At 50.3% G+C, this 18,234-nt stretch overlaps 1 protein-coding gene and 1 long non-coding RNA gene across 10 annotated transcripts in view; one reads left to right on the top strand and one right to left on the bottom strand.

Moving 5' to 3' along the window:
- Positions 1–2,007: 2,007 nt before the first annotated feature.
- Positions 2,008–5,923, bottom strand: LOC111723007. Of its 3 annotated transcripts, none has more exons than XR_002771621.1 (2): positions 3,159–5,923; positions 2,008–2,892 (listed from the first exon to the last, which is right to left on the bottom strand). It is a non-coding gene; the product is annotated as an uncharacterized LOC111723007 (long non-coding RNA). The 3 variants fall into 3 exon arrangements; XR_002771619.1 differs by having other exon boundaries at positions 2,008–3,446; positions 4,393–5,923; XR_002771620.1 differs by having other exon boundaries at positions 4,393–5,923.
- A 538-nt stretch (positions 5,924–6,461) lies between these two features.
- The window catches only part of PPARA (peroxisome proliferator activated receptor alpha), a 43,490-nt gene continuing 31,717 nt past the window's right edge, over positions 6,462–18,234 (top strand). Inside the window, exons 1-2 of one of the 7 annotated variants that reach the window (XM_023509258.1) lie at positions 6,462–6,528; positions 8,192–8,270. Coding sequence is in view for 1 of the 7 variants with exons in the window: in XM_023509257.1 (XP_023365025.1) it covers positions 10,564–10,680 (117 nt within the window). In the remaining 6 variants the exon portion in view is untranslated. The other 6 variants (XM_012801234.2, XM_012801233.2, XM_012801232.2 and 3 more) reach the window with 6 other exon arrangements.

Here is an 18,234-nt window from a genome sequence, read left to right as displayed (position 1 = left end):
GCTGTTTGCAAAACGTGGAAACACAAACAGGTTTACAGCCCACTTCCGCGGGTGGAAGGAAGTCTGTGTTCTAACACAAGTTGGCATTGTCCTGTGGTTGGCTGTTTTTCCTTCTTTAGTTTTGTTTGCAGTTTTCTGAGTCTAACACCTTCTTAGAGGTAATGCTGAAAAGTTCAGAATGTAAATAATAACCTAAGTCACCTGTTTGTTAAACTGTATCACTTTCACTAGACACTGCCTGCCTGTGCTTGTCACAGAGACACCCAAGAAAGATGGGCCCGTGTCGTGCTGGCCTGTCTTTTAGTTTAAGACACTTTTAATTCTGGCCATCTCTGCAGCAGTGCTTCACTGTCTCTTATGGAACAGCATCTTGGGACACTGTCCCCTGCACCTTCCTCTGGCTCTGGGCAGGGGAGGACATTGGAAGGGAAAGTGCCCTGCATGGAGGCTGCCCTGCCCTGTCCCTCTCCTGGCTGCCCACTGTCTATACCAGGGGTCCTCAGACTTTTTAAACAGGGGGCCAGTTCACTGTTCCTCAGATGGTTGGAGGGCCAGACTGTGGGCCCCAGGACGAGTTGGCTGCTAAGCAGGACAGGCAGCGGTGGCAAAAACACCTGGCGGGCTGGATAAATGTCCTAGGCGGGCTGCATGTGGCCCGCAGGCCATAGTTTAAGGACACCTGGTCTACAGGACAAGGCCCCAATTCCTTTGTCTGCATTTCAAGGTGCCCCACATACCCACCCCCAACTCCTCTGCAGCCACACCCTTCACCCAACAGGGCCTAGGTCTGACTCTGGCTCTGAGGGTGGGCAGCACGGAGTTGGCACCATTTTGTAGCAGATCAATTGTAGTCAGTTCTGCAACCTGCCCTGTGAGCCTACTAGGCGTGAGGAGAGAGAATGAGGTACATGGGAGACGGAGTTATGCCCCAAGCAGGAGGGGCAGTGAGGGCAGGCTCCTAGCCCGGTGGGGTGGGGAGGCAGCCAGGGCACACAGCCCTGGGTGGACAGCAGTTAAGCCAGGCAGGGTAGATGGCAGCCCAGCCTGCAGTGCACCCGAGGTCCTGGGGAGTCAGGGAGCAGGGGCTGCTGAGAAAACATCCTGGCAATTCTATTAGTGCCACGAGCCACCTTGCTCTCTGATAGGATGTCAGCTGGGCAGGGAAACAGGTGTCACATTTGGCAAGGACCAGCTTAGTCGGTGACACCTACCCAAAGCCCACTGAATAAATTCTTGGTTTTGTTTTTGAAATTCAGCTTGGCATAGATACTTGCCAAAATGCTTTGATTTAATCTAATGCTTCTACCTAGAGAAGAGAAATATAGGTTTACAGTCCTCCACTCACCACCCAAGACCCCCGCCTGCCAGAGTGCTGGGCCCACATCCACCTGCCCCCTGCCACCACCACCTGCCAAACACTTGTTCCCCTTACAGCCATGTGGAATAAAGCTTTCCGTCCCTCCTTCCCACCAGCCTCCTCCTCTGCACACCTTGAGGCTCCCAGGCAGAGGGAAGCTCTTCCCCAGGCTTGGCCCCCTGGGAGGGTGCCCAGTGGCATGTGAGCCAAGGCCCATGTGGGCGTAACTCTTGCAGGCTCCCAAGGCAGCCGCCCACTTTGTCAAAGATCAAAATCAGGCCCTCACGCAGAATTTTGTATTCTGTGTTACAAGTCTCAACGTAAGCCAACATGCTGACTTGAATGTCACAAACAAAACTGGAGGAGAGAGCTGGGCATGACAAGACTGGAAGCGCCAGGGACCACGCTGTGCTTATCAGGAAACAGAGTGTGCTGGGGGGCATGGCTTTTACAGAACAACACAATTTTAAATAACTCTGGGGACTGACCTGCGGGTGCCAATGCCTCAGTTCTGCCAACTCACAACAAACCAACCCCTGTCAGTGGTCAGCGGCACCTCACCTAGGACATTTTCTCTAAGAAGAGATATTTTCAACAACGAAAAAACATAAAAGATATTGTCTTGGAAAGAAAAAGGGTATTTCCTTAAATCGACTAAATGAAATTTTATTGTCAATTTTCTACCATGTCAGTTTTTGCACTTGCTACAGACCAAGAAAACTTTGTCAGACAAAGCCTGTCCCTCCAGGGGACCAAGGACCACAGTCCAGTTCCTTAATTTAGTGAAAACCAAGGCCCCGGGTGCTGACTTAGCCCACCTCCAATGCTCAGCCATACTATTGCTAAGTGAGGCTGGCCCGGCCCTCTGGAGGCTCTTGGGGGCGTTCTCTTGGGCTCTTGAGGCCCAAGTTCAAATTTCCTTGACTGACTGGTAGGACTCTTTGGTGATAGGCAGATAACAGGTTCTTGGGGGCGTTCTCTTGGGCTCTTGAGGCCCAAGTTCAAATTTCCTTGACTGACTGGCAGGACTCTTTGGTGATAGGCAGATAACAGGCTCTTGGGGGCGTTCTCTTGGGCTCTTGAGGCCCAAGTTCAAATTTCCTTGACTGACTGGCAGGACTCTTTGGTGATAGGCAGATAACAGGGTTGGGGAGGACAGCATGTGAAGAGCAGACCACAGGCTCAGGGCCACGTCTGAGGTGGGATGGCTCCGTTCCAGCTGTTTTGCATGATGACAGGACAGGGACAGAGGCCTCGCACAAACAGTGCTGCTTTAGACAACAGCTACACGCAGTCTGGGAGGTCACTGCAGTACAGTGCAGAGGGCAGCTTTGGCAGGGGGAAGGTCACCAATAAGGCTTCTTGGAGGAGGCGACCCTTGGAAGAGCCCTCTGGCCAGTGGTCACCACGTCCCAAATATGACCCCACCATTCGGGCCCTGTCCACTGACCCATGGGCCTCTCAGGGCAGGCCATGGGAAGGCAGGCATTGCCACTCCACTGCATGCAGGAGGAGGAGGCGTCATCTGCTTGAGGCTGTGGCATGAGTAAAAGTAGAGCAAGGATTTCAATCAGTTCAGTTGGACTCAAAGTCCCAGGCTCTGCCTACTAAACTCACGAGGGAGGGAAAATGGGGTGTCCCTCGAGGCAGCACCCTGTGTGCTCTTGTGAGTACTGGCATTGCTTGTGGGCTGCACCTAGGCCCCAGCTGCATCTCTGCACCCTGCCCATGGCCACCTGCTGCATTGCAGCTCAGGGTTGGGCCCTACTTGGGTCACTTCATCCCGAGCCCATCTCCATACCAAGCAGAATGTCTTTCATGAACCAACTCCGTCCCCGTATCCCGCTCTGCAGGGAGACTCCCACGCAGGTCACATGGGTCCTGAGGTTCCAAGTCCATGCTCTGGACTGGATGAAAGTCACCATGTCCCAGCCCTGGAGCCTAAGCCATCCAAGGATGGAGTAGTATGTGCCAACAAGGAGGGCATCTGTCTCCCAGGAGGACAGGGGAGGGTGCGGCTGGTGGGTTGGCCGCCTTGGCCTTCACCCAAACTACAGAGACTTGACATCTGACCACGTTGAACTGGAGCCTGTAGGAAAGCCTGTCTGTAAACTTTGCCCAGTGACTGGTTAATTATCAAAGGGGCAGAGTGTCTATGACAGCAGCAGATCCTGCAGACCTAGAGTGCATAGCCTCCCCCCGCCCCACCCAGTGACAGCCATCAGTTAACTCTCCTTACTTATCAGTTGTTACTAGTTTGATAGAGTCACTCCATAGCTAGTCCTTAGGACAAAAACTAGGCTCCCCACAGGGCCACGAGCTATGCCTGGCTAGGGCCACGCCCACTCTGTCCATCTTGTGCCATTCCTACACTGTCTCCCCTTGAATGTAGGCCCCTTCTCTGCCAACAGGCTTCTGCACATGCTGTTGCCACCCGCCTGGAGTGGTTGGGTTAGGACTGGCCCCAGGGCCTGCCAGAGAGACTGAGGCATCAGGCCGGTTCACAGCTTTTGCGCCAGACAGCTGAGCCCGGGGGTGCCCAGGGGCAAGTCCTAATGGCAGCATAGACCTGGACTCTGAGAGGGGTCTCACTCCCTCTTCGAGATCTGGGCCAAGTGTTGGCCCTTAGTTTCCTCATCTATAAAATGAGGGTAAACACAGCTGCTTGCTGGACTGTTGAGACTTCTGTGTTTTACTGTGACAGTACTTTGTTACCTAGGCTCAGGAAGTTTTGCTGTCAGCACCAGGGTGGCGGCCAAGTTCATGCCCATAGTTGGCCCTCACCGAGCTCTAGCCTCTGTCCACTGAGCATCTCCCTACTTGCTATCACTGAGCTTTCTCAGCCCATGTCCCTAGCCCCAGTGGACTTTGACCACCTGACCTGAGAGCATGCTTCCAGGGGCTCAGAGGCCATTGTCCTGGCTGATGACAGCCCGGAAGTACAAATTTCAAATGGATAGGAGGCTCCGCAGATCAGCAAAGGGCAAGCCAGTGACCCCCGAGAGGCTTTAGGTGGTTCCTGGAAAAGGGCTTACCTAAGCTGCAGGGTAAACAGACTCTGGCTGGACCCCAGACTCAGGGAGGAGCTTCATCCTGGCAAGTTGCTGCTCATAATAGTGGCTGAGCAGGGCAGCTGGCTGTGGGGTCTCCAGACCGGCCTTGCCTCCTGGGCTCTGCACCTGGTCCGTGTGACCTCACAGCTGGGTCCTCTATGCTTCAGTTGCCTTACTGTAATTCAAGCACAGAAATCACTGCCTCTCGGGGCATCTTCCAGGTCAGAAAATGTGAAAAGGGAACTGCAATGGCATCAGCCAAAAGACAGAAGCTGTGACCTAAGGTCCCTGTGCTCTTGAATACTTACTCAGGCTCCAAAGAGAATTCGGGTGGTGCTTAGAGGCGTTTCAAGAGTGCTGACTAGTCCCCAAAGTTATAGATTCCTACTATAACTGTGTGGTAGCTTCTGTTGTGTTGCCCACACCCTAGTCACGCTGAATGTGGCCAGGAGAGAGACTTCCCGGAGCTGGGGTGGGGGTGCCCTTTGTGGCAGTTTCTCCCATGTTGGTTGTGTGCTGAGGTCTTCACCGCAAATACAAGTTTGCTTCATCTCTCTCATCTGAAGTGGACCCTCCTCCCCCCCCAAAAACTCCCACTGCCCCCTGAGGGCAGCAGATACAGAGTTGTTTCTGGCCAGGGTCCTCCCATGAGAAAAGTCTGAGACTTGCCTTTTCAGGAGGCTGGCCAACAGCATTGATCCAAAGTGACATCTCTTGACACATGGATGAAAAACACATTTTCTCTCCTTGAAACCTCGGGAGCCCCCAGAACCGTAGAAGAATGTTTTCTGTGTGTGCTGAGTGTACAAGTACTCTGCTGGACCCTGTGTCCTTTATCCTCGTTCATAAGTGTTTGCCAGTCTCCCCCACTGCCTGGCTGCACTGGATTTGACACACCACTGTGGGGAATCTGGGAAAAGAAGCCGACACACCTGTTTGGACACTTGGTCCAAGAGCCTGGGATGGGGGGGAGGTGTGTGCCAGGGAATGTGTCTCAGTCTGGGTGTCCTCATAAGGAGGAAGCCCATGAGCTCTGCTGGGATAGTTGCCGGTCAACATTCCCACCTGCTAGATCCATGCCACCAAGCCCAACATGGCCACTAGCTGGATAAACGCATAACGCCGCCGCTGCACGGCCTGTGGGATACCAGGATACGATACACATGGCTCACTTTGTGAGCTTGGAGACAAGGCAAATATTAGTTATTGCCAGCCAGCGTGTGTAATAAAAGTTGGGCTTGCCTGTACGTGAGTGGGCGTCTGGAGGGTGGGGCAAAGTTCACCGCAAGTATTGCGATGGTCAACAGGGATGAGTTTAAGAGAAGTTCGTGAAAAGGGCCAAGACCTGGCCTCCAGTTCCCCTGCGTAAAGAGGGATTTGTGCTGGAAGTTGCGTTTGCTTTCCAGAGTGGGTCCTCCTGGGTGCTCGCCGCCACAAACAGCACAGAGGCAGCGAGAGGGCAGGGAGGGATTTGGCACCGCACACGTTTCGTTCCAAAGGACCGGTGTCCTGATGCGCTGTGCCGGCCCCGCGGGGTTCTGTGCGCGCGGGAAGCTCTGGCGTCCCGGCGCAAACAAAGCTGCTTTGAGGCGCCCTCCCCTACCCCTGGCCGTCGGCTGACCGGCCGCGACCTCCCCAGCGCCGGCATAGTCCCAGCGCCTTGCGTGGGCAGAGTCAGCCCCTCAGCCCAGCGCAGGGCGGGAGGCAGGCACTGCTCTCGGGTCGGGGAATGGAGGCGGGGGCGGGGGCGGGGGCTCGGCGCTGAGGCTCCTCCCCGCGCCGTCCCGGTTGCCCTTCACCCTTCTCATCCCTGCCCCCCAGCCCTGGCACCTCCGCCACCTGTTGACGCGTCCTCCCATCTCGCATTCCCTTTCTCCTTATTTTGCAGCGTGAGGTAACAGGGGCAGGTCCTTCTCTGGCCGTCCCCATCCCACGCACTTCCGAGACTCGAGGGTACCCAGTCCTTGGTCCCGGGTCTAGTCCAGCTTAGCGTACAGACCCGCAGAGCTGGGCTCGGCGACGGAGGAAGGGCTCCGCCAGCGTGGCACGGGCGCCGGGCGGGAACCTCCACCCGGGCTGCGGCCTCGCGCCCGCCCCCACCTCGAATTCAGCCCCCAGGTGCGCGGGGCTGTAAGGGCACGGATGCCAGGCGGCGAGCGTGCCGGGGTGACCTTGAGCAGCCGTCCGGCCTCAGTTTCCTCCTGGTGCAGCGGCAGCGGGACGCGAAGTGGGAATCGCCGAGAGCTGCTCGGGAGTTGCGGCGGCCGCGCCCCCGCCCCCGCGAGCAGCCAACCGGGCGCTGCCGTCCGGGGGGTGTGTCCCGCCCGGGAAGAGGGGGCGGGGCTTCCGGGTCGGTCACCGGTGCTAGCCGTCCGCGCGGCCGAACCGGGGCGGGCCGAGGGGCGGCGCGTGTCGCGGGGGCGCGGCTGGCACGGGCGCGCGGAAGCGGCTCCAGGCATGGGCCAGGGACTCGGCGGCCCCGCAGCGGGGGCAGCGGGCGGTGGGGGCGGAGGCGGGCGCTAGTGCCCTGCCCGACGCCGCCTCCTCTGGCGCGCTCGCCCTACGGACCAGCAGGCGGCGGACCGCGGCCCCAGGTGCCTGGGAGCGGGCAGGCACGCGCGGGGGTCCGCGGGCTGGGCCTCCCGAGTCCCGGGACCGAGGACGGCGGGCGGGGGAGGGGCAGGGCCTGGGCAGCGCATGCGCGGGACCGGGAGCCTGGGGGCCGGGGAGCTCAAGGCTGGTGACCTGGGGGCGCGGGGCGAGGACGCACACGGAGGACTCGTGTAGGGGATCTCGAGACTCAGCGGCTGCCTCCTGCGCGGCTTCCTTTCGAGCGTCGGGGGCCTGCCTGGAACCGCGGCGTCCACGCTGTCGGTGCGGGTGGGAATTGCGCAGGGGTCGGGGCCGGGGACTGCAGCGACTCAGGGTCCTCCAGTTGTCCCCTGGGAAGGAAGGCCCACGGGTGGGGACGTCGAAGCGCGCCTTTTCCTTGGCGCGACGAAGTTGGGCGTCACTCGCTCGAAGGGCGCTTCCGAGATCTCCTGGGATCCCCGAGGCACGGTAACCCAAGATCCCGACAGACCGACCCTGGGGTGGGTGCCCCTGGCTGCTGCCGTTGGATGGGAGAAACTCGGCGTGCGTGTTAAGTTTTATAAACTGCGGGGCACCTCTGAGGAACGGTTCCCGCTCTGTGCCCGAGCTCAGTGTGGCGACCCCCGGTCGGCTTCTCTGAGTCGGTGGCATCTCTGCAGAAGCCACGCGATGTCCCTCAGGAGTTCGGGACACTCCTGTCCCGCACATCTCCACTGAGTCCCTGGGTGGGCGGTCTACGTGGGGTGGGTAAAGCCGGAGGGTGGCAGGTGGACGTCAGGAGGGTGGGTCAGTCCCCACGCCCACCCTCGAGCAACAGGGGACAGGAGCCACTTTTTAATTTAAAGGAGGGACGGTATGCTCCAAATATCAAGATTCTTTCTAAGGAAACTTTACAACTGTAAAATGTCTTGGGCTCCGTGGGACTTTCGGGGAGGCACGCCCCACCTCGACCCCAGCCGGCCCCTGCCCCTCCCAAGCCCATGGTCACAAGGGCACCAGGGAGGCCCCCTCCTCTCCCAGGGCTGCCCGGGAAGGGGAGGAGAGGAGAGGGGAGGAGAGGAGGGGCACAAAGGTTTTCCTGGGAAGGACCCTGGTCAGGGTGACTTTCCTCTTCCAAGGTGGTGGAGAGTTGGGGGGGATCCAGAGAACACGTTGTAAACGTTCCCTCCTTTACCTTCTCTCTGCCAAGGCTGAAGCTAAGGGCCCTACCTCCTCTGGGAAGTGACTTCTAGCAAGACAAGCTCAGAACCAAGAAGTTGTCACCACAGGTAAATAGAGGGTTTGATTACTAACATTTCCAGAAGTTACTACTTTGTGATGTAATGCTAAATACATTTTTGGTGCTTGTAAAGTAGAATAAAAGTGGATGGATTCACTTTTAAGTTCTGAATTGTGTGTAGGTTACACTAGGAAACACACCCCCCCCCCCCACCGTTTCTTTAGGGCAGGTTGGTTTTGTGTAATTTAGAACTTGAGAATATAACGTTACAGACATTGATTAGCGCAGGGCAGCATACTGTCTCTGAGCTGCCTTCATTTTAATTTTAATTTTATGCAGATGGCTTGCTGAGATAGGTCAGTTCCAGAGCAGGGATAGCCCCAAGAAATGGGCCAAATGATACAGACGTTTGCGGTCACCATTCAGGAAAGACCAAAGACGTGGGCCTGATCAAATCCTATGCAGCTTTGAAGCAAAAGGGATGTGAATTGACAGCAGAAAAAATTTTATTTTATTTTCCCACATCATAAACATATGTAATAAGAGATATCAAATGCTCTCGGTCTTTTGACTAGCTCACCTTTGTCAAACTTGTAAATAGAATTTTAAAAATTGTGTGTGTGTGAGAGAATGAGAGAGAAGAGAGAAAACATTCCTTCTACGTATCATTTGTAACTTGCTTTATTGACTGTTCAGGTTATGAGAAATCTTTCAGTGTGAATAAGATATGTTTCTGCTTCATGATTTAAAATGTCTATATAATAGCCCACTGTGTATTTATATGTCTGTGTGTATATGTATATACATATATACACACATATATAAAATAGATTCATTTTATAAATATTTTGGTCTCCTGTGCCCAGCACTGAACACTACAACTGTGGATCTGCTAATAAAACTAACTCTCATGCCATAATAGAAACTTAAAGATATTCCTCACTGTGGTAATGGAGGAGGGAACCGTCTTTGCCAGACACCTTACTCTTTAGTGCCTGGAGACTAGTGTTCTTTCTCTTACACGCTGTCCATAAGCATGTGTGTTTTTGTCATAAATATACTTTAAATAGTTTTTTTAAAAAACACCTAATTAAAATATTTCTTTCCTTATTATAAATAAATGTTTAAACATACCCCATTTTCTTCTTTTGTTCTCTGTGTGTATATTTTTAATATGGGTAAGTGTCTTAACTTGCAGTTAGCCAGTATGTTTGTTCTGTGACCATACTAATTTGGTACATTGCAGTTAGGGGATGTGGCCCATCTAATTTCTGCTTTCTTGGAATTTGCAGGTCTCTGCTTTTATTTCTGGATAGAGTCAAGTTTTCAAATTTTCCATAGACACTTTTAAAAAAGGGGTAGTTTCTGTTTGTGGGATAGACTTTATGTGTTATTTCAGCCTTATTAATTACATCGAATAAGCTAGATCACCTCTAAGGCCACGTGTTAAGGGAAACATAGGCACAGAATTTAAATTTACAACTTTATAATAAGATGGTTTTAAGGTAAGAATCAAATAGGAAAAGCCTTAGATGTTCCAGTGGGTCAGATTTCAAAGCACTTGTTTCATCTTCCAAGTACTTCAGTTGCTTGTGGGCACCATGCTTCCTATGGAAAGGAACTCTGTGCGTGCAAATTTTCCAGCCTGTTCTTTGGTTAATAGATGCAATCTCTTCTGACTTGCTCATTATTTGGAGGTCTGTGCATCCTTTGCTTCTAAAATAGTTAATTGCTTGGCATCTTGCAGTAGTGACATTATGGTGTCTTGAAAGTTTACGCCCTTCAGAAAATGAAGAACTTACTCCTTGTTAATGGTCAGGCCTGTTATGGTTATCTTTGTAGTTGAGTTGCATTTATTTTGAGGCCCAGATATGGGGAGAAAAAACATTTCCGAAAATTTTGGTTTTATCAGGAAAGCGGGGTGGTCTGGTAGAAAAGGGGTGAGGTCATTAATCATGAGATTTGGATTCTAGCCCCTTAGCCAGGGGCTGCCTGGCCTGGAGACCTTTGTCCACCTTTTTAAACTGCTGTTTTCTCATCAGAAAATGGAATTTCTCTTCGTTTCACCCCCCTGAAGGGTTGTAAAGCCCAAAAGTGGTGGCTGAAAAGCTTGTGCCGGCCCCAGGAGGTGTCTTCAGGGGGGAGGACGTGCCCTCAGCTGCCTGCATTTCTCACTTACCTCACAGATCTGGTTTTGCTTCCTTTTATGATTTTCTGAAGGCAACACACCGTCTTTCCCCCATACGTGCAACCCTTCCTTCATGTTTGAATAGGTAAACAAGATTCTCTACCAGTAAGAACAAAATTGTCACCAGTGGTTTGTGTTTGTTTTGAATGTGACGATGACCTCAGGCCTTGGTGGCAGTACGTGTTGCATTTGTTCTTATCCCAAAGTATCTGGACCAGGCCAAGGGTCGCTCTTCACCCTGAGGAGGAGGGGATCTCTGAGTGCAGGGCTGGTGAGTTCTCCCTAGACTCTGACAGGACTCTGCGGCACCCCTACTGCCCTATGCCAAGGCTGAGTGCCGCCCTACACCATGGCTTCTTGTTAGAAAGGCAGACTGGGGGTAGCACCTGTTGCTCAAAGGAGTAGGGCGCCGGCCCTGTATACCAAAGGTGGCGGGTTCGAACATGGCTCCATCCAAAAAGAAAGGCGGACTGGGTTTTCCCCAGGAGTCTACCTTGCTGAGGGCAGAGAGTATGTCTTCTTTAAGTCCGCCCTGCTAACCCATATGATGAATACATATTTGTAAACATTCATGGGATATTTACAGAATTTCATTCAACAAAAATTTATTAGTGGGCCTGTATGGTCACCACAGTACTCAAATGTGAACAGGAGCTGGCTCAGGGGCCCTAACTTAGATGGCAGCAGCAGGCTTACCATGTTGACAGGATTGCCCCTGGGTATCCTGCCACTTCCCTCGGCCCCAGCAAGGCGAGAACCCCTTCTTCTGTCAGTACCAGGCAGGCGTCCTGCCAGATAGCCAATATGTAGCTCCCATTGCAGCAGTGTGAGAAAGGGGTAGCTGTTGCTGAAGTGATCCTCTCCGGAATTATCGCTAGGTTCAGGGTATATTTTGCTTTAAATAGACGTTTTATGAGATGGTCTGAGGGTCTATTTAAATAAAATGCTGTTTCGTTCTGCAAGATCATGGCTACAAATACCCCACCACTGACTTGAGTAGGAAAGGGATGTAGTTAAACCTTTCTGAGCTGGGGGTGCTCGTATTCAATGCGGAGGGGGCTCCTGCTCGTGCTCCAATTGTGGAAGTAAGATACGCTGGGAGAAATCACAGAAACATCGATGGACACCCCTTCTGTGCCCACTCATTTTATTGCTTTCTTTTGCTCTATTTTAAGAGATTTTCAAGTAAGGAGGAGCGAAGACTTCTGTTCTGTTTATACTTTTAACTTAAAGGCCACACATACACCTCAGAAAGGGCATCACCTTGAGTAGTAAGAGTGAGGAGAGCGGGCGGCTCCTGTGGCTCAGTGAGGAGGGCACTGGCCCCATATACCAAGGGTGGCAGGTTCAAACCTGGCCCCGGCCAAACTGCAATAAAAAATAGCCGGAGTGGGCGTCTGTAGTCCCAGCTACTCGGGAGGCCAAGAACTGGAGGTTGCTGTGAGCTGTGACGGCACAGCACTCTACCGGGGGGCGATAAAGTGAGACTCTGTCTTTTAAAAAAAAAAAAAGTGAGGAGAGCAAGCCCGGAATGACAATTGTTTCGAAGGTTAGGAAACTTCACACGAGTGCCTTGAGATTCGCTTACAGTTAGGTCAACAGGAGGTTGTAGTCCCTCCCTCTCTTTCTCTTTTCATTTTTAAGAGTGAGGCCCCAAGTTCTCTTCCATATACTTGTAACCGAATAAGTCTGTGGTTATGTGATAACCACACTGAAGTGACAACTCGCCGAGCTTCAGTGAAAGAGACCTCATTATTCAGAGGTTGGCACGCGGGTATGTCCTTTTCTCAAACTGTCTAGAAAGTTTGTGGTCAGCTTGCCATGAGTATTTAAATGCATATTCACAATTAAGCAGAATGGCTTGTAAAACACAGCACTACACAACCAAATGACACTCAAATCTTGATGACCTACGACAAGTTTTGTTCTATTATATGTCAAGTGGGGTGTTTTTTACTGGAATATTTTTTAGAAGCACATTCAGGCAGTTTTCCTTATTCAACACAATGACAAATGGGCCGAGGACTAGATGTCACGGGGAACGTATTATCCTCTGTCCGGGATTATAAATAAATTTGATAAATTGTAGACTCGATCTCATTTTAGTTCATTTCTGTTTTTCTATCTATACGTTGGGGATGGGATTCACACAAATGATGTTTAAAGAAAAATTGCTCAGAGAAGTTTGAAATTTGCTTTAAATGGAATCATCTCCTAGTATGTGAAAGTTATTCATAACAGAAACAAACAGGGTGATCAATCTGGTTACATTTTCCTTGGACTTTGTAATTTCTGAGGGGCGTATTTGGCTCCTCTCAGTATTTTATAATTGACTTTTTTTTTTTCCACTTTGAAAAATGTTACAGAATCTGTCACCAGATATAGGCCCGGGGACTTGGCTTGGTGTTTCTGCACAGCCTTCCTGGTGACTCACAGCAGAATGTTCAGAACCCAACCTTTGTCCTCTTCTATTCTTTGAAAAGCTCACTTTGTTGAGACCATTTTCCTGAAAGGAAGACATTCTATTGCTATAGCTTTTCACATCATAAAAGCAACCCTAATTCATCTATTCAGCAAGGAGTTGTGAAAGAGACAAATAGCTTTTTCTTTTCTTTATTGAGACAGAGTCTCACTTTGTCACCCTGGTAGAGTGCCTTGGCATGAGCTCACAGCAGCCTCAAACTCTTAGGTTCAGGTGATCCTCTTGCCTTAGCCTCCCCAGTAGCTGGGACTATAGGCGCCCACCACAACACCTGGCTATTTTTAGAGATGGGGTCTCAGCCTCCCATAGTGCTAGGATTACAGGTGTGAGCCACCTCACCTGGCCCTGAGACAAACAGCTTTTCAGAAACAAGTTCAACTGTGCAAATGTTACATGTGGGAGCTTGATGGAGGGTGGTATCCTTAAAAGGCTTAGAATACAGGAGGCACGCAGAGAGGGTGGTATCAGGGCACTGGCATGCATTTGGAGCTGAGAGAAGAGGCTGACCCTATCAGAGTTAAGAGCGCTTGTGTGACGGTGATGACTATAGAACGTGGGGGTGGAAATGTAGCATCTTTGTCCAAATTAGCAGAGAGGATTCTAGACCCAGAGAAGGAGGAATGAGCATGTGGACGCTCCGAAGTCGTGTAGGGCAGAAATGCTGAGAGGGGAGGAGGACTGATCACAGTGGTGAGTACAGGTTGCTGACTGGAAACTGCAGTGGCCTGGAAACCACAGTTTGCAACTGCCAGGGAAGGTTCTAAGAAGTGCAGACAAAAGGATCGGTGTGCTGAGCCCAGAGAGGAAGGCTGCGGCTACCAGCTAAGGGTGACAGTGGATGGTGACCCTTCCAAGAGGAAGCTTTAAGTGGAAAGCTTTAAATTAGGAGCAAACATAAGTCCTTGAAAGCTCCAGGCCTTGTGAGTGAAGAGCAGAGTGTCTATCAGGATATCGATAGAAGAAGAGGCCGATGTGCTGTTTCTCTCTTACTTTGTAAACCAGCAATTATTGACTTTTTCTTCTGGTCTATACTCTTTGCTTAGATGAATCTATAAAGTTAGTTGTTAGTGTCTAGGTCAGAGGTCTAAGGGAAGGTGAATATTTAACCACGTTCAAGGACAGCTGATAATCTTTCATACGAATCGAGGTACAAGACTTAAGAGAAACAGGGATCCAGAAGGAAAACTATAGCCAGGGAATCAGGGCTGTCCCTCGAAGCTCCCAGGGATCGGTAATAAAAGCACACGAGCTGGGAAGCTTGCTCTTTTTGGAACAAATGAATTCAGATCTGGGCTTTCTTAGTAGATTAAATCATTCGTAGAAGGTATTTCAGAAAGATGTGTGCCCATGATGATACCAGGTCTGGAACAGACTCTTCGAGAGTGAAGTCTCTGAAAGATAAAAGGAACTCAAAATAGATTAAAAGACAAAATTCCAGGCTCTGGTATAACACATCCACGCACCAGTTAATCCTAACACAGCTACCACCATCCTATTTACACCCGTGTAGTGAAATTGCCAAAGGACCAGGTAAGCAGGTGACCACCTCCTGGTTGGCCTCCAGCAGGGTGGGGGCAGCAGAGGTAGGACAAGGTTCTGAGTCCTGTCCCACCTCTGAGCAGCCCTCCGACTCAGGTGGATTTCTCAACTGGCCTCATCTAAACCTGGGGTGAATGCTGGTACTTTTCATACATTGCTGTCTGGCAGGTAGTGAGAACTTGGTCGTGGTTTGTTTCCTTGCTTATTATTATTATTAATTCTCCCACGTGGTGTCCACTTGTCCATCAGATAGGTACCAGCTCCCGTGGATAATAGGAAGCGTGGCCCTGACCCTCCAGGGGCTGACATCCCTTCCACACTGGTTCGTCTCTTGTACTGTGCTCCTTCCACTGATGTCAGGGGCACACTCTCTTACCCTGCCTGTCACCCCCCCTCTGACCTGGTAACCTCTACCCTGGATGTCTGCGGTTCACATCTTAGGGAAACCTCCCCAGACGCCTGGGTTGTACAGTTGTGAGGCAAGTGCTTGTAACGCCTGGCACCTTTCCTCGGTGCCTTCAACTTGGTGCTCTGTGTTTGTTTGGGTGGTGGCTTGGTGGACATGGCTCTCCCTGAGAAGACCCCGCAGACCCCAGCGAGCAGGAAGTCTCAGCTGTCCCACTCACCATGGTACCTGGGGCCTCTTACCAGCTCTGGGAGCGGGACACCCTCTGCTTGAGATCCCTTTAAGGCTTAACCAAATGTCACCTCCTTCCTGAAGCCTTCTCTTGCTCCTTTCCCAAACTAGATGCAAGAACTTTGCCCACCAGACACCCTATGGCAGTTACATTGCTCCACTTGCACGAATTGTCCGCTGTTTATTCCTGAGTTTGTTCATTTATTCAGCAGATATTTACTACGCACCGGCTGCACGCTGGGCACTGTCCTGGGTGCTGGGGACAGCAGAGGGAGAGCAGGCATAACTCCCTGCTATCATGAAGGAAAGAGGCCCGGGACCCCGGCAGTGACCTGTGGTGTGGTCAGAGCTGGAGCAGGGGGCGCAGGGGAAGCCAGGGCTGCATGTACAGTGTATGGCAGTGACCCCGGGTTGCGGCTCCATACTTGTACCCAGTTGTCTTTAAAACGCAGAGTTTCTTCTTACTAAGGGAGCAAAGTTGAGGGAGAGGAAAGAGTGAATAAAACTCAAGAAACATTAGAGCCCATTTTAGTCCTTCTGATTATGATCTTAAAGGCATTAAGTGCTCAAGTTAAACTCCTTCTGACCCACATAGGTTAGCAGAATTTAAATCTTAGGTGATTATTAACACTAATCACACATCTAATGGCCTATATTCCAGGAGCACTGTACATTTAGTTCCTGCAGTGGCCTCTGCTTAGTCCCTGAAGAGTTGAAGCCTGGAAAGCAGATGAGCCCTCCGGGCAGTGATTCCGCCTTCCTTGTGGAGCGTGGTGGCGGCTCCCCAGCAGGAACCTTGAGGGATGAGAAAGCAGGCTCCTGGCACTGCGAGCCTGACCCCATTTGGTTTGGTGGAACTCGCAAAGATTGAAAACAAAGGGTGAGATGTTAGAAGGAGACCCAGACTTAAAACCGAGCATGGCAGTCTTCTCAGGCATAAAAAAGAGGCTCGTTCTGTGTCATGAGTTAAGACTGAGAAGAAGTAAGCACTGATCAAACAGATTTTCAGAAAACACTTTGATTCTCAGTGTTTCTAATCTTTTACATTTATTTAGTATGACATACTAAATAGATACTAGTTTTACTATCATTTTTATTTCTCTGTGCGTTGACAACTAGTGAGAGAGTTTTTAATATTTTATTGACAAGAATGTTAAAGGTCCTGGAACAATGATAATTTTTTCCACTGATAATTGCATCATTTTTCACAGTTTCTGGTGACATGTGCCTTTTATAGTCTGCACTACAGAGCGCATTGAGACCGTGGTGTGGGGGGACACTCACTGAGCTAACCGAGGATGTGAAGGGAGACGGACTCGTGAACTAGCAGAATGACAGATGGTAGAAACAGACTCTAAGTGTTAGGCTTACAAGACTTAAACTTTAAAATAACCTTGCTTACTGTGTTCAAGAAGATGAAAGATAAGATAGAGAGTTTTGGTAGGGCATTAAAAGTCACATTTTTAAAAAGACATTGAGGCTTGGCACCTGTTGCTCAGTGGTTAGGGCACTGGCCACATACACGGAGGCTGGCAGGTTGAAACCCAGCCTGGGCCTGCTGAACAACAATCACAACTGCAACAAAAAAATAGCCAGGCATTGTAGCGGGCGCCTGTAATCCCAGCTACTGGGGAGGCTGAGGCAAGAGAACCGCCTAAGCCCAGGAGTTGGAGGTTGCTGTGAGCCGTGACGCCACAGCACTTCACCAAGGGTGACATAGTGAGACTCTGTCATTGATTTGAGAAATAGACATTGATTTGAAAAATAACATTGATTAAAAAGACATTGATTTGAAAAATAACCAAGTAGAAATTATTAAGCTAAAAAATACAAAAACTGAAACTGTGTACTCTGTGGATACATGTAACAGCAGAACAGACACAACTGGAGAGAGAATTGGTGAATTGTAAGATAGATTAGAAACAAGTATCTAAAATAAAGCACAAGGAAACAAAAGGATAGAAATGCAAAGGTGAAGAATATGGTGAAGAATTCTCTGTACCTGTACAATAATTGGGATCCTGAAAGGAGAGGGGGAGAGTGGGTCAGAAAGAAGACTAGAAGAGGTAGTGGCCAAAGTTTTCCAGCACTGGAGAAAGAATCCTAAAGAACTAAGCAGGGTTTTTCAAGCATCCCTACCTAGACTGGATTTAAAAAAATGGAGGGCGGCGCCTGTGGCTCAGTGAGGAGGGTGCTGGCCCCATATACCGAAGGTGGCGGGTTCAAACCCAGCCCTGCCAAACTGCAACAAAAAAACTAGCTGGGCCTTGTGGCAGGTGCCTGTGGTCCCAGCTGCTTAGGAGGCTGGGGCAGGAAAATTGCCTAATCAGCATAGGAGTTGGAGGTTGCTGTGAGCTGTGTGACGCGAGGGCACTCTACTGAGGGCGATAAAGTGAGACTCTGTCTCTGCAAAAAAAAAAAAAATCTAGACCTAGTAGGAAAAAAACAGAGACAGATACTCTTAAAAAGAGAGGAAAAAAGAAAAGACATTACCTTCAGAAAAGCAACAACTGAGAGCTAATTTCTGAACCCAAACAATGGAAGCCAGAAGACAATAAAAAGGCATCTTAAACATGCCAAGAGTTGGGTTTATTCCAGAAATACAAGGTTAGCTTAACACTTAAAAGGTAATCAAGCTTCAAAATTGTGAAATGATTAGGGATGAAATCTGCAAGACCTGTACGCTGAAATCTACAACATGTTGCTGAGAGAAATTTAAAGAGAACTAACTAAATGGCAGGTTGTATCAGGCTCTTGAATCAGAAGACTCAGGCAGTTCTTCCCAAAATTACAGATTCAAAACAGTACCAGATTTTAGGATGTGTATATGTGGAATTTGTGAAATTGATTCTAAAAGGTATTTGGAAATGCAAAGGACATAGAGTTACTAAAACAACTCTGAACGAGAATAACACAGAGAACTTAGATTAGCTGACTATTATACAGCCACGGTATCGAGATAGTGCAGTATTTTTTTTACACTTCTCACTTCATGGCAGACACTATGATATTGATATGAAAACAGACAAACAGATGAATGAATAGCAAGTCTAGAAATAGACCCACACGTACATGCTCAACTGGTTTTCTTTTTTTTTTTTTTTTTTTTTTTTTTTTGGCCAGGGCTGGGTCTTGAACCTGCCACCTCTGGCATATGGGGCCGGCGC

Source organism: Otolemur garnettii, unplaced genomic scaffold (genome assembly GCF_000181295.1).
Source record: "Otolemur garnettii isolate 467f Iridium unplaced genomic scaffold, OtoGar3 scaffold00007, whole genome shotgun sequence".
Taxonomy (NCBI): domain Eukaryota; kingdom Metazoa; phylum Chordata; class Mammalia; order Primates; family Galagidae; genus Otolemur; species Otolemur garnettii.
The sequence above is the reverse complement of the archived record's forward strand: the minus strand, read 5'-3'. Positions and strand labels throughout refer to the sequence as shown.